Source organism: Saimiri boliviensis, chromosome 13 (genome assembly GCF_048565385.1).
Source record: "Saimiri boliviensis isolate mSaiBol1 chromosome 13, mSaiBol1.pri, whole genome shotgun sequence".
In the NCBI taxonomy this organism is placed as follows: domain Eukaryota; kingdom Metazoa; phylum Chordata; class Mammalia; order Primates; family Cebidae; genus Saimiri; species Saimiri boliviensis.
The window spans coordinates 19,434,730-19,456,000 of record NC_133461.1 but is presented as its reverse complement, the minus strand read 5'-3'; the positions used below and the strand labels follow the sequence as shown (position 1 = coordinate 19,456,000).

The following is a 21,271-nucleotide window of genomic DNA, read 5'->3' as shown; positions in this document are numbered from 1 at the left end:
GTATTCCGGGCACAGTGGCTCATGCCTATAATCCCAGAACTTTGGGAGGCACAGGCTGGTGGATCACCTGAGGTCAAGGAGTTCGAGACCAGCCTGGCCAACACGGTGAAACCCTGTCTCTACTAAAAGTACAAAAATTAGCCAGGTATGGTGGCAGGTGCCCATAATCCCAGCTACTTGGGAGGCTGAGGCAAGAGAACCCCTTGAACCCAGGAGGCAGAGGTTGCAGTGAGCTGAGATTGCACCATTGCACTCCAGCTTGGGCGACAGAGCGAGACTCCATCTCAAAAAACAAAAAAAAACAACCGATCTGTAAACGATACTTTTCTTCACTCAACCCTTATGATCAACAAGCCCGTTTCCTCTGTCCTGTGAACACCTTTGGGCAGGCAGGCACCACGTGCTTCAGGCTTTAAAAAGTGTCACCAGGTCCTCAAATTCATTCAAATGATCTCAAATTGCCCAATCCTAAGCTGGTTCCAAAGAGCTATTTTGCATTTACTTCTGACATATGGCAGCTTCCTCTTGACTCAGCCCCGACATTCATCACAATTTCCTTTTGTAGGAAGGTACTGTGTGGTGAAGGTACTGTGTGGTGAAGGTATTGTGTGTGGCGAAGATTCTGTGTGAAGGTATTGTGTAGTGAAGGTACTGTGTGTGTGAAGGTACTGTGTGTGGTGAAGGTACTGTGTGTCGTGAAGGTAATGTGTGTGTGGTGAATGTATTGTGCGTGGTGAAGGTATTGGGCATGGTGAAGGTACTGTGTGTGTGAAGGTACTGTGTGTGTGAAGGTACTGTGTGGTGAAGGTGTTGTGTATGTGGTGAAGGTATTGTGTGTGTGTGTGAAGGTAATGTGTGTATGGTGAAGGTACTGTGTGGTGAAGGTATTGTGTGTGAAGGAATTGTGTGGTGAAGGTATTGTGTGTGTGTGTGTGTGTGTGTGTGTGACGGAATTGTGTGGTGAAGGTATTGGGTGTGAAGGTATTGTGCATGTGGTGAAGGTATTATGTGTGTGCTGAAGGTATTGTGTGTGTGGTAAAGGTATTGTGTGTGTGTGAAGGTATTGTGTGGTGAAGGTATTGTGCGTGTGAAGGTATTGTGTGTGTGGTGAAGGTATTGTGTGTGTGTGTGTGTGAAGGTATGTGGTGAAGTTTTGTGTGTGTGTGTGTGTGTGTGAAGGAATTGTGTGGTGGTATTTTGATGATAAAGGCACTGCCTGAAGCATTAATATTAGTTTAGGGGTTCTCTTTCTCCTTTCTCTTTCTCGCATCTCTCCCCATTTCCTTTCTGCCTCATTCTTTTTTCCTCCAAACTCAAATAAGGAAATAATCTAGTCTTCAGGCTGATCATATGCTTGAGTGACCAGACATCTCAGTTGAATGTCGCTGACATAATGTAAATCAGCTTCTCAGCTCTGTGCTAAAGCCCAGCTTTTAGACATTTTCCAACTGCCTGTGGACTGATACTTCTGTGGAACACAATGATGAACCACTACAAAAATAAGATGTAAAATGCAAGCATAAATTTTTGGATTTAAACAAAATTCCTCTGTCAGATTGATATAAAAATTTCTAAACACTCTCAATTTTTGTTTTTATCCAATTGTGAATCTTGCCTGTCCATAGACCATATTTTGAGTAGCATGGATACAGATTGTTACCTTACATGGAGATGTTTCATATTTATATTTCAGCCCATTTTCTTTGGGAGAACACAGCATTTCTGGCCACTTCTCTGCTCATCTTAGTTTGTCTAAACACATATCTAAGCTCTACTGATCTCTCCATGAGCACAGCACGTCAGCTTGGTGGAGCGCTTCCTCCAGTACACACTAGCTTACAACCCTTCAGCTAATGGGCACCAATTTTACTCTTTCTCTTTGGAGAGACTTTGAACTTGTATTCTCTTCCCTAGGTCCCATTTACCACTCATACATGTGCCCCTACCTGCCCACTTGTCCACTTGCCCTCTGAGGTACCTGGTTGGGCTAAGTGCATATATAAAAAGTGTATGTGTTATATATATTACATATAACTACATATATATATGATATGATTTAGCAGTATAACATATATATGTAGTTATTTAGCCCACCCAAATCTCGTCTTGAATTAAAACTCCCATAATCCCTATCTGTCATGGGAGGGACCTGGTGGGAGGTAATTGAGTAATGGGGGCAGGTTTTTCCTATGCTGTTCTCATGATAGTAAGTCTCAGAGATCTGATGGTTTATTAATACAAAGGGCAGTTCCCCTGCACAAGCTCTCTTGCCTGCTGCCACGTAAGATGTGCCTTTGCTCCTCCTTTGCCTTTCATCAGGATTGTGAGTCCTCCCGGGCCATGCAGAACTGTGAGTCTACTAAACCTCTTTTTCTTTATAAATTACCCAGTCTTGGGTATGTCTTTATCAGCAGTGTGAGAACAGACTAATAAAATACATAATTATGTATAATTATATATAGGCACGTGGAAACTGTAGACATTAAACATAATGTGGCATACATTGTATATAAAATTATATATCGTAGAATTACATAAATATATTTATGTAGACAATTATATAATCACCTCTATATAATATATAAATTCCCAAACTGGTTATATGTACTATATATAAAACTATGTAATTAGGGAGATGCGTAGACTTGCCTTACTCACCAGTGTCATTGGGGTACTTGTCTCCCCTGGTACACGTCTTCCCATCATCTTCCTGGATGTAGCCTTCCCGGCACTCGCAGCGGTAGCTGCCCAAGGTATTGATGCAGATGTGGGCACACAGTGTCCCATTGCTGTTGGCACACTCATCAATATCTGGTTTGAACCAAATGCAGAGAATACTCAGACGATTTCTGAGGATTCACTTCTAATACAACAGATGACATGGGGCTTGGCTTCTCTCTAAATGACAACAAAGGACACTCGGGTGGACCTTGGTCAGAGAAGTATGGAATGAGATAGGGAGCTAGAAACATGGGTCATCCACAAAAAGAGCACTTTTGGCCAAGTGACCATGGTTACAGGCTGAGCAGCGATGGGGCTCCTGGCTGTGGCTCTGCCACTCCCAAGTCATATGGCTCAGACTGCCAGCCTTCAGAGATCTCACTCGCAGAAGAATGAGAGTGAAGCGTCAACATTTCATAGGACTACTTAGACATGAAAATGAGATCACCGATGGCAGCACTCACTTAAAGAAGCAAACATTATAGAGACGATTTTTTGAAAGCACCCTACTGTGCTGAGGATTTTTAAGTTTCTCTTTATGGTGTACGTTCCACACAGCATGACGGTGACCCACAGATCACTTAGGAATGGCTCCTTCCCAGTTAAAAGCCATGATGGCACCTGAGAAAAGTTCCTTCTAATAAAAGAGAACAGTCATGAAGGGTTTAATGGAAAGAGTCTTCCCCAGGAAATTTCTGCCCCAGACAGAGTCCTCGTGAGCTGTGGAAATGAGCCATGGGACCATCAAACAAGTCCCCATGAAGAGCCCATGCTAACTGTGCACATCATGGAATTGTTCCGTGCTGCATGGGTGGAAACAAAAACATTTCCCACCATGAGGAGAGTGACAGGCCCAATTCTATTTCCTGTTCACTGGTTGAAGACAGTGGGTAGCAGTGGGTGGGAGCCTTGGTACGCAGCCCCAGACTGTGCACATGTGCCGGGCAGACACAGGCTGGCCCTGAACTTGAGGATGGCAATCACTTCCCAGCCACTCCCTGCACAGGCTTCCAGGGACCCGGGCCCTGTGTGTGCTGAGGGAGGGTGGTCATCTGGACGCTGTGCTGGCAGTACCGAGTATGTCATCTGTAGACCCGATGTTGCAGCTGCATCCTCCTCTGCAATTCCTCAGGCTCACTGCCTTTCCCCAGGTGTCCCTGCCCTAAACCTACATGTGATGCTGCCTGTACCGCCTGGAGAGAAAGAGATGAGGTCGAAAGCAAAGACTGAAATAGAACTCTTAGCAGAAAGCCAGTTCTGCTGGTCCCCAAACCCCCAAACAAAAAGAACAGGGGGCTGGGTGTGGTGGCACATACCTGCAATCCCAGTGCTTTGTGGAGCCAAGACAGGAGGATCCCTTGAGCCCAGGAGTTTGAGTCCAGCCTGGGCAACATAGTAAAATCCCATCTCTAAGAACAACGTACAAAACCAGCTGGGTGTAGTGGTGCGTGCCTGTAGCCCCAGCTACTCAGGAGGCTCAGGTGGGAGGATCACATGAGCATGGCAGGTCGAGGCTGCAGTGAGCCATGATCACGCCACTGCACTCCAGTCTGGGCAACAGAGCGAGACCCTGTCTCAAACATAAATAAAAAAAACAAAGAAAGAAAGAATAGGTACCACAGATGCTATAAACTGAAGTAAGAGTCTTGTGCCTGGGACCTGAGTCTTTGGAAAGGCCTGTGCCCTTCCCTGCAGGAGAGGCCAGAGATCCCTGCTCCATTCACTTGAGAGTCATGATCCCATGCTCTGGCAATGTGGGGCACCATTCCCAAATGCTGATAAGGAGAAACCAGAGGACCTACAATTAAAACTTCTCATAAATGGTGCTCCCGAGAACCCCTGCTAGGGTAGAGAAAGAGGGGTCTCATGACAGCTGGTTTATCTTCCGCTAGGGTCTACCTAGCAGTCTCTGCAGTACATCCTTCATCCGATTCTTAAATCTCACCATGCCTATGAATCATTAGAGGTGTTTGTGTAGATACTCATGTCTGGACCCACTCTCAAGGGTTATGATTCACTAGGTGTGGAGAAAAGGCCAGGAATCGTTTATTTTCCCTCTAAACAAGGACCCCAAATGTTTCTCAGGTTAGCCATGAACTGACCACACTTTGAGACACATGGTTCCAGAGGGCAATGAGCCATACATCTGCCTTAGAAGCTCAAAGAACGCACGGCTGGGACAGCCAGTTTGTGAGGGTGACAGCGAACAGGCCGGTGCAGACTCGGCTCGGCTGCAGCCCAGGTGGCTGGCATCAGCTCCCGCCGACTCCCCCCCAACCTGTCTGCCATATGGCTACTTCCTTTTTCCACCAATCATCTTCTAAGAGAATGTTTATTCTTGTTCTGTCTGTGCTTTTAGGTTTCTGACTAGTTATATTCTGTTTTACATGATTCTGGTTTATATTTGGGCATGTTCCCCTCTGCTCTTATGTCTCACTGCCAGTTAGGATCTCACGGGTGCCAAATCCCGCAAGAATTTCTTGGGCCTAGCTGGTTTTAGTAACAGTGATGAAAGGCAGTGAGCCATCCCCAGGATAATATCAAACACAACTCCATCCAACAAGTAGGAAAACCTAAGGGTCCAACCAAGGACAGAAAATCTGAACAAGGCACATCCTTGGAAGCCAGAAACAAAGCACATTCCCAACACACCCAGGCAGTACGGTTTCTCCCGCTTCCGATGTCTCTCCCGATCATATCGGTATCCCGGATAACAGGTACACAGCACGCGGCCAAAGTTGTCTGTGCACTGCTGTTCGCAGGGAGCCTCAGCACAGACGTCGTAATCTGAAAAAGGAAAGTGAGAGCTCACATCAACCACCGGAGGAGGCAGGGTAACCTGGCTCTGGCCTGGAAAGGACTTTCTGGACTGCGCTCTGCTCAAGGGCACGTGTGAAGCATGGACCGGTACGCTTAGAGGGACAGGAACTCTTTTGGGCTGTGGGCACCTTCTAAGAGTACTGCAGAAGCTGTGGAGTTTGATTAGGTCCCATTTGTCTATTTTGGCTTTTGTTGCCATTGCTTTTGGCGTTTTGGTCATGAAGTCCTTGCCTACACCTATGTCCTGAATGGTTTTGCCTAGATTTTCTTCTAAGGTTTTTATGGTATTAGGTCTGATGTTTAAGTCTTTAATCCATCTGGAGTTAATTTTGGTGTAAGGTGTCAGGAAGGGGTCGGGGACGGAAGGCAGCAAAGCACACTGCCATGTGTGTACCTATGCAACAATCTTGCATGTTCATCACATGTACCCCAAAACCTAAAATGCAATAAAAAAAAAAAAAGAGTACTGCAATGGGTAACTTTTCAAAAAACATATAAATCTTTTAATAAAAAATAACTACATTTTTCAGAAAAGGCTATTTAGGAAGAAGAATGGCATGTTGTACATTTTTTAAAAAATGTATTACACTTTCAGTTCTGGGGTACGTGTGCAGAACGTTCAGGTTTGTTACACAGGTATACATGTGCCATGACGGTGTTTGCTGCATCCATCACCCTGTCAGCTACATTAGGTATTTCTCCTAATGCCATCCCTCCCAACCCCCTTCACCCCCTGCTATCCTTCCCCTGGCCTCCCCACCCCCCTGACAGGCCCCAGTGTGTGATGTTTCCCTCCCTGTGTCCATATGTTCTCACTGTTCAACACCCACTTACGAGTGAGAACACACAGTGTTTGGTTTTCTGTTCCGGTGTCAGTTTGCTAATGATGGTTTCTAGCTTCAACCATGTCCCTGCAAAGGACATGAACTCATCCTTGTTAATGGCTGTGTAGTATTCCATGGTGTTTATGTACCACATTTTCTTTATCCAGTCTATCACTGATGGGCATTTGGGTTGGTTCCAAGTCCTCGCTATGCAGTGGGTAACTTACATGGCGTAACATCACTCACGATTCTTCCCCTAGGTCACCTCATTATCCTTTGGTCTTTGTCACTATCCAGAGAGAAAAGACTCTTAAGAGGGCCAGCCTCTGCAGTTCCCCTCAGGGATGGGGGTGTGTTTTATCTTGCTCACCAGCTGCTGCAGAGACAGGGGACTCCTCCCAGCAGAATACTGAAGAATGGCCAGCTGGGGTCACAGGTGATGTTATCATATGGGGGAAAGGTGTGGAAATAAACCAGCCTCAGAGAGGTATGAACGGGGCTTTGTGTCTATGTCTGGTCTTATGCTGCTCATACAGACATACCTGAGACTGGGTAATTTATAAAGGAAAAATGTTTAATTGAATCACAGTTCCACATAGCTGGGGAGGCCTCACATCACAGCTGAAGGTGAATGAGGAGCGAAGCCACTTCGTCCATGGCAGCAGGCAAGAGACTGTGTGCAGAGGAACTCCCCCTGAGAACCATCAGATCTCCTGACCCTTATTCACTATCATGAGAAAACCACGGGAAAGACCCGCCCAATGAATCTATTACCTCCCACTGGGCCCCTCCCACGACACATAGGAATGATGGGAGCTACAATTTAAGGTGGGATTTGGTGGGGACATAGCTTTGTAATAGAAATGTACATGAGTTATAAGAGAGCTGATGCTTATGTGCGTATTATGTATTCTGTATAAGTGTGCATCCTGGAGGGTTGATATCTCATGCTGAGAAGGGGTTGGGCGAGTCCCAGTGGCTAGTGATCTCTTTCCAGCCTTCAGTCTGTGCAAACTGGGGTGGATGCACTGCTTCTCATAAAGAACTAGGGCATCTGCTCCTCTCAATTCCTATGAACTGATATTTAATGAGGCTCTGAAGGGACTTTGGCTCTAATTCAGTAGCTCAGGCTCAACAGTGACTCCCAGACCGGAGCCAGCACCTCATTAATCCTTGCGCTATCTCCTCCAGGTGCTGACAGATAAACTGTCCTTGGACACAGAGAGAGTCTGGCTTTGCTCCACCACATATGAAGGTGAACAGGTAGGCTGTCAGCTCCCGATGCAGGCAAGGTTTGTGTGACAAGGACTGTGCCATTCTCACAATAACCTGGAAAGCTGCTCTTGTTAAATATTCCTCCCCTCGATCGTGAAACGACGCCTGCTTTGCCTGTGTGGTGTTCTGACTAACCCTGCCAGCTGTCTCTGGATACTCATGCTTCCTCCACTTGGCATTATCTTAGGCAGCCAAGATTCTGTGCTCTTTTTGTTCCAGAGCATGATCCTGGCATGACTGGCTGTGAGTTTCCCTGTCAGCTGTTGCCACCACTGAGCAGCATCTGGGAAGAGGAAGAAGAAAGTAGAAAGGCTGTCAAAGTGTGTTGATCATGGGGCCCTATAAGGCTTGTTCTGAAAAACAGTTCCCTGTCTCTCCCACCTTTCCTGAACCACTTCCAACTCTTCTAGATGACTACACTAATGCATCTCTAAAGAGCTCACTTGCATCGCTTCCGTCTTATTTTTATTTTAAATCCTCTCTATTGGCTTCAGTAACAGAAGAGATGCATTTAACTGTTTCATGGCCTCCCGTCTCCAGCAATCACACCTGTAATTTCCTATTCCCTCCTCTGGCCCATACTTGGGTGGAGTGATGAAACTTGGGTGTGATAATCTTAGTATTTGTACCATCATGACAACATAAAAGCTATTCTTTGCTGAGCCTGGAAGTATGCTCGAATTACTTACACTTTCTTGAAGACCCTTTTGTCTTCTCTGGAATTAAAAGAATTATCTTGTATATTTTTGGGGTGCCAGTTGCTGAGCTTTCTCTCTTAGCTTCCAACACCCACCTTCCTCTTCCATGGGCTACTTTGTGACGTGGGTTCTGGAGACCACATTCTTCCTTTGTCAATTGCCAGTCTCTTAGTTTCTGCCAGTGACACGCATCTAAACACAGACAGAAACTGACAGGGAGGCTGGAATAGGAAGAAGGGATTATCTGCCTTTTTCTGTTTTGCCTCCTGGGGTGAAAGCCTAATATCAGCCTTTCTCTTCCATCCCACTGACAGATTGTTTCAACAGCAGCTGCAAGCCGGGCATGGTGGCCTGTGCCTGTAGTCTCAGCTGCTCCAGAGGTTGAGGTGGAAAGCTTGCTTGAGGCCAGGAGTTCAAGATCAGCCTAGGCAACATAGTGAGACCCTGTCTCTACCAAAAAGAAAGCAGGAACAGCAAAATCCAGCTTGTATTTTTTCTAACACTTGCAGAATTGGCCTCACTGTATCCCATTTCAGAAACGCCAGCACCAGCCAGCCATCTGGTACCTCCTTCTCAAAGGTCTGGGTCCTGATCCACTAGTAACTTCCTCTGAGTTCCAAGAAATAGGGCTTGCTCGTCAGCACCTCTTCCTCAGAGGTCTGGGTCCTCCAAACTTCTAAGTTTTCACTGGGCCAACATCTTCTTTCTGTTTCCCCAGCCTACAGGTTCCTGCAGTTGTTACCTCCATACTTAGTATTCCTTCTGCATTTTTGCTTCTCAATTTCTAGTTAGCAATTCTTCATATTAACTGCTTTCTGTTAAATAAGTGGTGAAGGCTCTGTTTCTGGACAACTTCAATCTAGAACTCTGTAGGTCTGCTGCACAGCCGCCTCTCAGTCTTGAACTCAAGTAATCCTCTTGTCTCGGCCTCCCATAGTGCTGGGATTACCAGCACTGTGCCTGGCCTACAGCTGCCTCCAGGAACGTGCATTCACCATGAACCTAGGGATGCCCATCACCTCCCTCTCTCTTGTGTTGGATTCCTGTTTCCTGGATCCCACGGGTATTAGTCTGTGCTCATGCTGCTAATAAAGACATACCTGAGACTGGGAAATTTATAAGGGAAAGAGGTTTAACCGATTCATAGTTCCACATGCTGGGGAGGCCTTAAATCAAGTAAGAAGACAAATGGGCCAAGTCACACCTTACATGGTGGCAGCCAAGAGAGAGTGTACAGGGGAACTCTCATTTATGAAACCATCAGATCTTATAAGACGTATTCACTACCATGACAACAGCACGGAGGAATCTGCCCCATCATTCAGTTATCTCCACCTGGCCCTGCCCTTGACCTGTGGGGATTACAATTCGATGTGAGATTTGGGCGGGGGGACACAGCCAAACCGTATATCCATGGTCTTTCCCTCTTCCACTTAACTCCTTTATTTTAGTGGAGAATATTCTCCATTGGCTTCTTGAAAAATGTGATAAAAGAGGTAAAGTTTTGAGATTACGTATGTCTAAAATATCTTTTATCAGCCCTTATGATTACTACTGATAGTTTGCATGTATGATTCTAGGTTGGAAACTTTGCCTCAGAATTTTGAAGGGATGGTTCCATTGTCTTCCAGCTTTCAATGCTGCTGTGGGGAAGTCCTATGAGATTCAGATTCTTGAGCTTTTGTATGAAGCCTATTTTTTTCCTCTCTAAACATTTTTAGGATTTATATGGTACCACTTCAATCTTTGGTAAACCCTTTTTATCTGGAAATTAATATCCTTAATTCTGAAGACTTTTTTTAAAAAAATTTTATCTCTAAGAACTTACTCGTTCCACCACTTACCTTCCAACCCTCCCACTATTTCCCCCCATAGCAACGACTCACCTTCCAACTCTCCCACTATTTCCCCCACTACTCACCTTCCAACCCTCCCACTATTTCCTCCCCCAACTACTAGTCTGCAGTGTCTCGTTCGTATGTTTATGTCCATGTGTGCACGGTGTTTAGCTCCCACTTATAAATGAGAACATGTGGTATTTGGTTTTCTCTTCCTGTGTTAGATTACTTAGGATTATAGCCTCCAGCTCCAACCATGTTTTTGCCAAGGATATGATTCCATTCCTTTTTTTATAACTGTGTAGTATTCCATGGTGTATACGTACCACATTTTCTTCATCCAATCCACTACTATGGGCACCTGTGTTGATTCCATGTCTTTGCTATTGTGAGTAGAATGTTGATGAACACAGGAGTACAGGTGTCTTTTTGGTGTAATGATCTATTTTCCTTTGAATATATTCCATTGCTGGGTCAAATGGTAGTTTCCTTCTAATGTCTGATGATCCTTAGATGTCTGCTCTAGTTTATTCATGGTGTATTTAAAACACACTAGTAGGAGAAGCTCTTTGCATATGGTAGATTTTATAACATCTGGATATCACTGTAAGTGATCTGGCTGGTGCATTCCAAGTTCAGTTTCTTAAGACCTTTTCCTTGGGTTGTCTAGAATGCCCAGAGAAAGTATTTCTAAATCCTTGCCTGAGAGTAAAGTCATTCTGGGACTCAAGTGAAGGGAGAAGGCTGGGGGCTTCCAAATTCAAGGTGTGAACACTTAGTGAAACCCTCCTTTTCAGTATTGGGCATTCATTTTCAGCTCTGACTGGTCTCCCTCAGACCCTTAGGCTCTGCTGTACTCTCTTAGGAAAACATATCTGCTCTTCTGCCTGGTTGTGGAAGAGGCAGTGTTTTGTCTGAGCGGAGGAAAGGACAAGATCTGGGAGTCTGGCTTCTCTTTAAACTTTTAATCAGTCCTGTTTTGACGTTACTTTCACCCCTTTTTCTAGTTTATTTGTAGTGTTACTGATTACTATTTGTTTTGTTATAAATTGGGGTTGTTCCTTTTTCAGTATTGGGCATTCAAACCAGGTTGCTCCCTGGTTTCCTTAAGCTGGCTAGAATTCAAGCTTTCTGATTTTGCTAAGCTATTTACCACTTCCCTCTCTGTTCTCCAGCTCCTGAAGTTTTGTTGCTATTATCTCCTCTTCCTTGTTCTTTGTCCTGGTGGGTTTATGACTTCTGTGAATCTTTCCCACCACCTCCTTCTGCCCTGCCCTGCCCATTTTGTGTGTTTTCTGGAGGAGGCAATATTAATGAATTTATTCAGTACTCCATTTCTGATGCTTGTTTCCCAGAGCCTATCAGCTTTCAGTCATGCAGCTTTTATCGTTATAACTTATCTATGTTCTATCCTCTCAGTCCTATTTCTTTTGGCACCATCCTAACTCAGACCTTCAGAACCTCCCTGGTAAACAGGATCTTCATCCTAAGATTTTTAGCTTTTAAATCCATTTGGGATAACACTGCCAGGCTAAGCTTCACAAAGCACAGTGCTGTGTAGACCATCCCCTTGTTTAAAAACCTTTACACTTGCTACTAATTAACATGCAATATAAATGGTTCACTCTTGTGTTTAAGGTCTGGCTTTACATTCCTTGAGCCTTTTCTAACCTTGAGGCTTATCTGTAAGTTCCTTACACTGCAGCACAATGAAATTCTCTTTTCCATCATCCCTAGTTACATCCTTGCCTTCTCACCTCCACACTTTCGTTGATTCTGTTTTTACCTCTTGCAATGTCCAACCAACTCCTTCAGCCCTTTTATAATACTGTCTCTGCCACTGCCTCTGTGATCTTGGGTTCCTTAAGCCTCAGCTCCCTCTCCTACAAAATAAAGACAATAATACCTACACTTCATGGTGCTTTTATGAAGATTAAATTGGATGGTGCCATTAAGCACCATGCCCGATGCACAGTAAAAGCTTTACCTATTCTTCTGCTTCTTTGGCTGCTGGTTCTTATGACTGCTCATCTACCTGGCAGGGAGTGTGTCCCCTGGAGTAAGCAGCACTGCTCCCTTCCCACAGTTTATGCTGAATTAATAATTGCTGAGCTGGAACAAATCAGACCATCCTATCACCTGGCCAATCAAGACATCACTTCCAACAGGGGTCAGCAAACTTCTGTTAAGGGACCAGATGGTATTCTGGCTTTGTAGACCTCTTTTACAACTTCTCAACTCAGCGGTAGTTTGGTGTAGTATGAAAGAAGCCACAGATAATACTTAAATAAATAGATTTGACTGTGTTCCAATAAAATTTCATTTACAGAATCAGAATTAGCGCACCTTAGTTTACTGAGTCCTGACTTAGAGCAGCAAATATGAAGCAGCAACACTTAAAAACTGTAGCTTCCACCTACTAGTTAATATATTTCTTTAGATACTCTAGTTTCTTTTTGCAATCTGTGATGGGTTAATGCTACATGTCAACTTGGCTAGGCCATGGTACCCAGCTATTTAGTCTGAAGCAAGGTTCACCAGGAGGATGGATACCCTCTGAATCAGTATCCAACATATGGTGTGGTTTCTCCCATTACCAGGATTCATAGGTCTTAGAATCAAGGAGTGGAAGTGGGAGTGGCACCACTCACTGTTACACCTACTGATCCATCAGCAACATTTTTCTTCCTGTTCCTGTAACTTTATGTTATATTGGGCTAGATGGCTTAGTTCCAAAGGGAGGAATGATTCCAGCAACAGAGGCAAAAATAAGTCCGTCGAACTGAAAATTAAGGTGCCACCTGGCCACTTTGGTCTCCTTAGGCCTCTGTATCAGCAGGCAGAAAGGGAGTTATTGTGCCAGCTGGGGTGACTGATCCTGGCTACCAAGGGCAAATTGTACTGTCACCCACAACGGAGGGAAGGAAGAATTTCTGGAACACCAGAAACACCTTACGTGGCCTCTTGGTATTGCCACACCCTGTGATTAAAAAGTCAACAGAAGGCGACAACCCAATTCAGGCAGGGCTAACGTCTCAGATCCTTCAGGAATGAAGGTGTGGGTCACCTTATCAGGTAGAGAAAGAACCACGATCAGGTGAGGTGCTTGCTGAGGGCAAAGGGAATATGGGTTGAGTAGCAGAAGGCAGCAGGTTACATATATCAGCTATGACCATGTGACAAGTTACAGAAAAAAGCACTGTAAATTGTCATGAGTATTTCTTCCTTACCTTTCCATGGATGTGTGTGTGTGTGTGTCTGTGTGTGTGCACACGTGCACGTGCATGCCATTCTTTGTTTTCTTCCTGTTGTCCTCAATATGTCATAAGACGTAGTGACTTTATATCACAGTATTTAAATACTGTTAATTTAACATCACAGTATTTATATTAAAGCATATCAAGGAGATGCCAGAGAAGTCCAGTGCCCCAGGACTTTGTACCCTCTTCTGGGAAAAGGGCTAGTGTTTGTAGCATGTCACATGAACATACAACTTTGCTACTGCCTTTTTCTGGAGATGAGGTATGGTTAAAGGCAATGCATATGAGTGCCAAGTTGACAAGGGGTAGATTTATGATAGTTAATTTTAAGTGTCATCTTGGCTAGGCCAAAGTATCCAAATATTAGGTCAAACATTATTCTAGATGTTTCTGTGAATTTTTTAGATGAGATTAACACTGAAATCAGTAGACTTTGAGTAAATCAGATGACCCTCCATAATAGAGGTGGGCCTCATCCAGTCAGGTGAAGGTCTTAATCGGAAAATGTCTGAATTCCCCTCCCATACCCCACCAACCTAAGGGGGATTTCTGGCCTGCAGACTCCAACTGCAACTCCTCCCTGGATCTCTTGCCTGCCAGCCTGCACTGAAGATTCTGGACTTGCATCTCCGCAATCTCATGAGCCAATCCCTTAAAAAAAGTCTCAATCTCTCACCCAGTCTCAGTCTCTCTCTCTCTCTCTCTCCATACATACAGAAAATCGAAATCTAAACTGGTTCTATTTCTCTGGAGAACCCCAATATACAATATTTTCTGAAATCTGCATTTGTATTTTGCACTCCCTGATAATAGAAACCTTTATTACTAAAGATATCCTTAGTAAAAGAAACAATCACTGACTTTTCCCCACAGATTAAAAGAAGTCTTCAAGTCTTCTGTAAAAAGTGTTCTAGCAAAAAGCAACAGAGCATAGAATTAGCTCTGGCAAAGTGACTTTCAGCATTCGTGACCACTTTTCTTGAAAATATTCAGTTCTGGGTTATGTTAATTACAGGTGCTGCAGTCTCACTTTAGGATGAGGAAGACTCGTTTTAAGGCCTAGATATTTGAAACCACTAACACTGAAAGAAATTCTAAGTATGTGGTATCCATGTAATGTGTTTTCAGTTCAGTTTGGCAAGGTCTTTAGATAAGATCTCAAACCACAGGGTCTAAACTTAGCTTTCTTTGCAGTCTGCCAAACTGCAGCACAAAGGACACAGCTGGTGACTGAGAAAAGCTGGTATAGAAAGAAATGCAATTATTGTGACTTTTGTGGGTTTATCCGTCATGTTATAACCAACAGAATTGGCTGGTAGAGACAAATTCAACTTAGAGAAACCCAAGACCACATCAACCATCACACGTGGAGCAACTTCCCAGCTAGCCTTCCCATGGCAGCTCGCTCAAAGGGCACAGCTATGGTTCAATGAACTGTGCCACATTTCCACTGAAAACAGCAATAAATGGGAGGGATTCATCTATTGCTTTCTTTTTTGAGATGGAGTCTTGCTCTGTCGCCAGGCTGGAGACCAGCGGCACGATCTTGGCTCATTGCAACCTCCACCTCCTGGACTCATGCCACTGAATCTGTCTCAGCCTCCTGAGTAGCTGGGATTATAGGTGCATGCCACCATGCCCAGCTAATTTTTGTATTTTTAGTAGAGACAGGGTTTCACCACGTTGGCCAGGATGGTTTTGATCTCTTGACCTTCTGATCCACACCTAGGACTCCCAAAGTGCTGGGAGCCACCATGCCCCGCAGGATTAATCTAGTTCTAACTGATAAAAAATTGTGCTCTATGAGATAATGCCACAGATTTAGCTTGGCTGGGCTCTAGATCTTCTATAGAGATCTGGCTTCTTGGGCAAAGGTGAAGAAAACTGTTTCACACTCCCCACCCACCTCACCCCAGCCCTGGACAAACTAACCCCATGCCCTTCACACAAACAGTCTTTAGCGCTGTGTCAGGGCTCTGCCCTGAACCCTCTGCAGCCCTCTACTTCCTATTTGATTAAGTCTTGGGCAGTCTTCCTTGATAACATGGTCTAACTTCTCCCTTCATTTCCAAGACCCTCTTTGACTGCCTGGGCCTCTGTGCAATGTGTCCCCTCTGAGTACTTCCTCTTTGAATGTCTCTATTGCACATATTGCAGTTATTGTTAGCAATGACAACAGCAGCAATAACCACAGTCACCATTTATCAAGCATGTAATAAGAACCAGCCTCTGTTTCAAGTGCCTGACATGTGGCAAAATTCCTAAAACCGTCATATGACCCACATACTAACATTTGCCTGGAAGAACTAAGGTTAGAAAGTAACCTGCCCACGGTCACAGCTATTAGTAGGATGTAGAAGCATGTTTAAAATCCAGGTCTATCTGATTCTATCTGCTCCCCATCCTGGCTCCTCAATTTGAATGCATGCAACTTGAGAGCTGGGTCCCTGCCTAACTTTGCTCTGTGTCTTCAGTGCTGGGCTGAACCCTCAGGTAGTGTTTGCTGGTGATCACGTAAAGGGATTTAAGTTTAGCAGGTGAAAAGCAGGGAGAGAGGCCAAGGGAGGAGGCTTGGTTCTAATTGTGTATAAAATGCTAACTGGGGGATTACAGCCCATTAACCATAAACCTGAAATACTATATAAGAATGACTCAATGTGTACAAACACATCATGTAATGATTCAGACACTGCACACTACATACAACAAAATTGGCATCAGAAAAACTTAATGCCAAAAAATATACACATATGCACAGATAATCAGACACAGATGAACATCTCAAGTTGATAGACTTCTAATGATTAGTTGTGAATAAAGTGAGACCGTATCTTTTTTATATTACATACCTTCTGGGATGCATTGTCCAAGAACAAATTTATACCCTTTGCAGCACTTTTTCCTAAGAGACAAACAAACAAACATTTAAAATAGAGTATTAGGTTAAAAATAAAATTCTTTTCAATTATTGTTTTTTGAATGAAATAACTTGTGCCCAGGAAACACTGAGGCCTAAAGCAAATTAGGTGTGGAATTTTTTTAAGGTAATCTGAGATTAAAAGAAAAATATCAATCACACATGACTATATCTTCTAATACTGGGATATTCTTTCTGTCACGTAATATGTGAAATCAACATTTTGAATCCTATGAAATAAAGTAATTAACTCAGACTTCAAAGTACCTTAAATTAAGCAATTAAAGGACCGTAAAATATTAATAGGAAAAGAACCTTTAAGGGTTGACCAGGCCTCTCATTCTACAGGCCAGAGAGATACAAATTGTTTATAACAAGTAACTAATCATAATAACAATACTTGGCTAATTATAACATAATGATTGCTAACTGTAACATAACAGTGATTAGGCAGCCAACTATTATTAAGACTGAGACTGGAGCCTAAGCATTCTGATTCTCATTTGAGTGATTTTTTTTTTTTTTTGTAAACACTTGTACCATGTAAGAAACTGAAAGGTACCTAAATGATCTGAATAGAAAATATAGCAAACAGCTCATTCCTAACATAAATATTTCAAACCTACTCCACTCTAACCAAGTTAATTTAACCAAGTTAGCTACCTGCTAGAAGAAAAAAATCCACACTCTCTGAATGAATACAGCAAGATGCAGGCTGTCCACAACATAACATATACAAATGTGACCCATTCTCAAGGAGAGGACAATCAATGCTGACAATCTCTAAGATAACCCACATGTTGGAATTATCAGACTTTAAGGTAGCTATTTAACTGTGTCCAATTACATAAAGGAAAATATACCTGTAATAAACGAAACAGAAAATCTCAGCAGAGGAACTACTAAAAGAACAAAACAGAACTTATAGAACTGACAAACAGACCTGAAATTTTTAAACATCCTTCTGGATGTGCTGATAGAAGAATGGAGAAATGATGCAGGAAAGAATTTGTGAATTTGAAAATACAGTAAATGGAAATTATCTAATCTGAAGGAAAGAGAAAGAAAGACTTTAAAAAATGAACAGAGATTTCTGGGCTAATATCAGAGGTCTAAGGTCTGGTACTTGGAGTTCCAGAGGGAGAGGAGACAGTAAATGGAGCAGAAAAATATATTTGAAAAAACAATGGCTGAAAACTTCCAAAGTTTAGTGAAAGAAATAAATTTAAAGATTAAATAAGTTGACCGGGCGCGGTGGCTCAAGCCTGTAATCCCAGCACTTTGGGAGGCCGAGGCGGGTGGATCACGAGGTCAAGAGATCGAGACCATCCCGCTCAACATAGTGAAACCCTGTCTCTACCAAAAATACAAAAAATTAGCTGGGCATGGTGGCACGTGCCTGTAATCCCAGCTACTCAGGAGGCTGAGGCAGGAGAATTGCCTGGACCCAGGAGGCGGAGGTTGCGGTGAGCCGAGATCGCGCCATTGCACTCCAGCCTGGGTAACGAGAGCGAAACTCTGTCTCAAAAAAAAAAAAAAAAAAAAAAAAAGATTAAATAAGTTTGGCAAACCCCAAACAGGTTAACTACACACATACACAAAATGCCCAGAGATGTCATAGTCATGTTGCTGAGACCTAAAGAGAAACTCCTAGAAGCAGAGAAAAATTAAACATTATATACAGGGAAAGGATGATTTTAATTACCACAAACCTCTCATCAGAAAACTACAGTAACCAGAAGACAGTGATATGACATTTTTTGAGTGCTGAGAAAACAATCTTGTTCAACCCAGAATATCCAATGAAAATATCCTTCAAGAAGGAGGGTGAAATAAAGACATTTCAGATTTAAAAAAATAAAAAATTCATTGTCAGCAGACCTGTGCTAAGGGAGTTCTCTAGGCTAACAGGAGATGACACTAGAGGGAAATCTACATCTTTAGGAAGGAGTGAAGAGCACTATAAACAGTAACTATCTGAGTACACATACAGAAAATTTTTTTAAGTTCTGGGATACGTGTGCAGAACATGCAGATTTGTTACATAGGTATACATGTGCCATGGTGGTTTGCTGTACCAGTCAACCTTTCATGTGGATTTTAGGCCCCGTATGCATAGGTATGTTCCCTAATGCTCTCCCTCCCTTAGCCCCCCATCCTCCAATAAGCCCCGGTGTGTGACATTCTCCTCCCTGGTCCATGTGTTCTAATTGTACGACTCCCACTTATGAGTGAGAACATGCAGTGTTTGGTTTTCTGTTCCTGTATTAGTTTGTTGAGAATGGTTTCCAGCTTCGTCCATGTCCTCGAAAAGGACATGGACATGAACTCATTCTTTTTTACGGCTGCATAGCATTCCATGGTGTATGCCAGTTAGAATGGCGATTATTAAAAAGTCAGGAAACAACGGATGCTGGAGAGGATGTGAAGAAATAGGAACACTTTTACACTGTTGTTGAGAATGTGAAATAGTTCAACCCTTGTGGAAGACAGTGTGGTGATCCCTTAAGGATCTAGAACCAGAAACACCGTTTGACCCAGCAATCCCATTACTGGGTATATACACTAAGGATTGTAAATCATTCTACTATAAAGACACGTGAACACATATGTTTATTACTGCAAAGACTTGCTCTTAATTTCTTAAAGCAAAAATAACATACATTGTCTTGCAAGGTTTATAATGCATGTAGTTGCAATAAATATGACAATGTAGGAAAAAATGGCAGATGGATAAATGGACCTACATGGTTACAAAGTCTCTACATTTTATGTAAAATAGCACAATGTTGGCATTTCTGCTGGACCTAATGTCCCTTTGTCCCTCCTTTGTCTCCTGCTCCCATTACTCTCCCCTTTCCTTGCCTTCACCACTTCCATCATCATACATGCGAGGCTGAGAATTAACCATGGCACAGTGGATATGCAAATCTCAAGAATATACTTCAAGATATTTTGACCATAAAGGTTAAATTACCATTTTTAAGAAGTATTTCTTTGTAACTATTAAAAAAAAACAAGATTCAAGGTTATTCCCACCACAACATCATTCTCACTCATGTGTGTTTGGGCATGCTTTCTAGGAAGAGAAACTGAGTTAGACATGGTCTATCAGCTGGGAACTGCCCATCACCTACACCCACCATATCACCTGTGTGAACACATCGTGGTGGAGAAAGGAACAGAAACCTCTTACTTGGGAAATTAGACATTATCTGTGTCTCAAAACAAATTCCACCTTGTCAAATCATCAGAACTTTCATACAGGTTAGATAAGGTCTTCCAAGAATTTTGACACACTTAATTTTTTTTATCACATTTTAATAAAAAAAAATTTAAGAATATTATTTTCCACACTTTCAAATTAATATAATCTGACTATATAACCGATTTGAGTATTCCTCATCTGAAATGCTTGGGACCAGAAGCATTCAGATTTCAGATTAATTTGAAGTTTGGTGATTTGCAGAATACCAGTTGAGCATTCCCAGTTCAAAAATCTGAAATCTGACACGTTCCAGTGAGCATTTCTTTTGAAACTGTTTCGAAATCTTGGATTAGGGATGCTCAACCTGTATTGGTCAAATCAATTTACTACACTACAATTGGGTCTGTCAGGTGAATTACTATTCCTAGGAGAAAATTAAGTCATCTCTTCCTTTAACAAAATTTATAAAAATTTTATGAAATCCATAATTTATTAGTTTTACATGAAATTTATGAAAAATCCATACAATTGTTAAAAGACAAATTTGATGACAGAAATTCTGAAGCATCACTGGGTACAGCAATGCCAATGCATCCCTCTCCAACATTTCTCACATGCAGTCCAGTGGTGACAGGTATCTTACTTCAAAAGCATATAAACTTTGCTTTCAATATAAAAACAGTGGCATTTGGGATGCTATCAAAACAGACTTGAGTGATATTGCCAAGGGCCCCCTGCCTGTACTGGAATTCCCAACACAGATTAATTTGACATTTTATGTTAGAAGGAAATCATCTATCCACGCAATTTGCCAATATGAATGATGTGTGGCAATGTCCAGATGTTCTTATTAGACCTAATTTCCCAACATCTTAAACTAAATTACAATTTTGCATACCAAGAGAAGCCCCTGAAGATATGAGTTTATGATGAGGTACCAGAAGTACAGGGTCTATCTTTACATTCCATGAAACTTAAACTCTGTCTAGCTTTCCATGGTTTAAAAAGTCCAAGCTCCTAACAACCAGAAGGAAAACTGGCTTCAGTATTCATTAAAATTTATGGTTATTACTTACTCCATTACTTGAGGCTGTCCTACAGAAAAATATAGAGGAGGAACAGTGTACTAGATGATTTGAAACTCCAGTGATTCATGAGAAAGTTGGATACAAGGGGGAAAAAACCCACCTGTTTTTGATACGCAAATCGAATATCACATTTCAACATATGGTTTTATTTGTCTGTTTCTATTTTAATGCTGCATCTAAGCTATAACCTCTGAGCAGTTTGACAGCATTTTAAAGTTCATGCAAATCAATATGATCCCTTACAATCTCTCTTTCCACATCCAAGACATTAAACTTGGGCACTGTGACCTTTATGAGCATTTGAAGGGCTTCGGACTGTCTACACAGTGGAGTGAGAAGCAACATGTCATTTGCCTTTTCATGAAGTCAAATGATAATGAAGCGATTTAATATGCTTTCAAAAGGCTATGGAACTCCATCAGGAGATCCGAGTTTCAGGATGAGCATGCATCATTTAAATACTTGCTTAGCTAAAAATTAATTTCCCCTTTGGGTTTTTCGATTGCATGAGTGACCCCAGCTCTCTGCTCAAGGGAAGGAGTTGTGAGACTCCAGTGCATCCTTCTGTCTTCCCTAGAGTTCCTGGGAATATGTTATTTTGCATGTCAAACATCCATCAATC

At 42.6% G+C, this 21,271-nt stretch overlaps 1 protein-coding gene across 6 annotated transcripts in view; it reads right to left on the bottom strand.

Moving 5' to 3' along the window:
• CCBE1 (collagen and calcium binding EGF domains 1) overlaps positions 1-21,271 on the bottom strand; it is a 272,365-nt gene that overhangs the window by 52,370 nt on the left and 198,724 nt on the right. For all 6 annotated transcript variants that reach the window (XR_012513084.1, XM_074383318.1, XM_003926109.4 and 3 more), the window contains exons 3-5: positions 16,286-16,338; positions 5,374-5,508; positions 2,659-2,811 (exon numbers count right to left, since the gene is read on the bottom strand). Coding sequence is in view for 5 of the 6 variants with exons in the window: in XM_074383318.1 (XP_074239419.1) it covers positions 2,659-2,811; positions 5,374-5,508; positions 16,286-16,338 (341 nt within the window). In the remaining variant the exon portion in view is untranslated. The remainder of the gene's footprint in view (positions 1-2,658; positions 2,812-5,373; positions 5,509-16,285; positions 16,339-21,271) is intronic.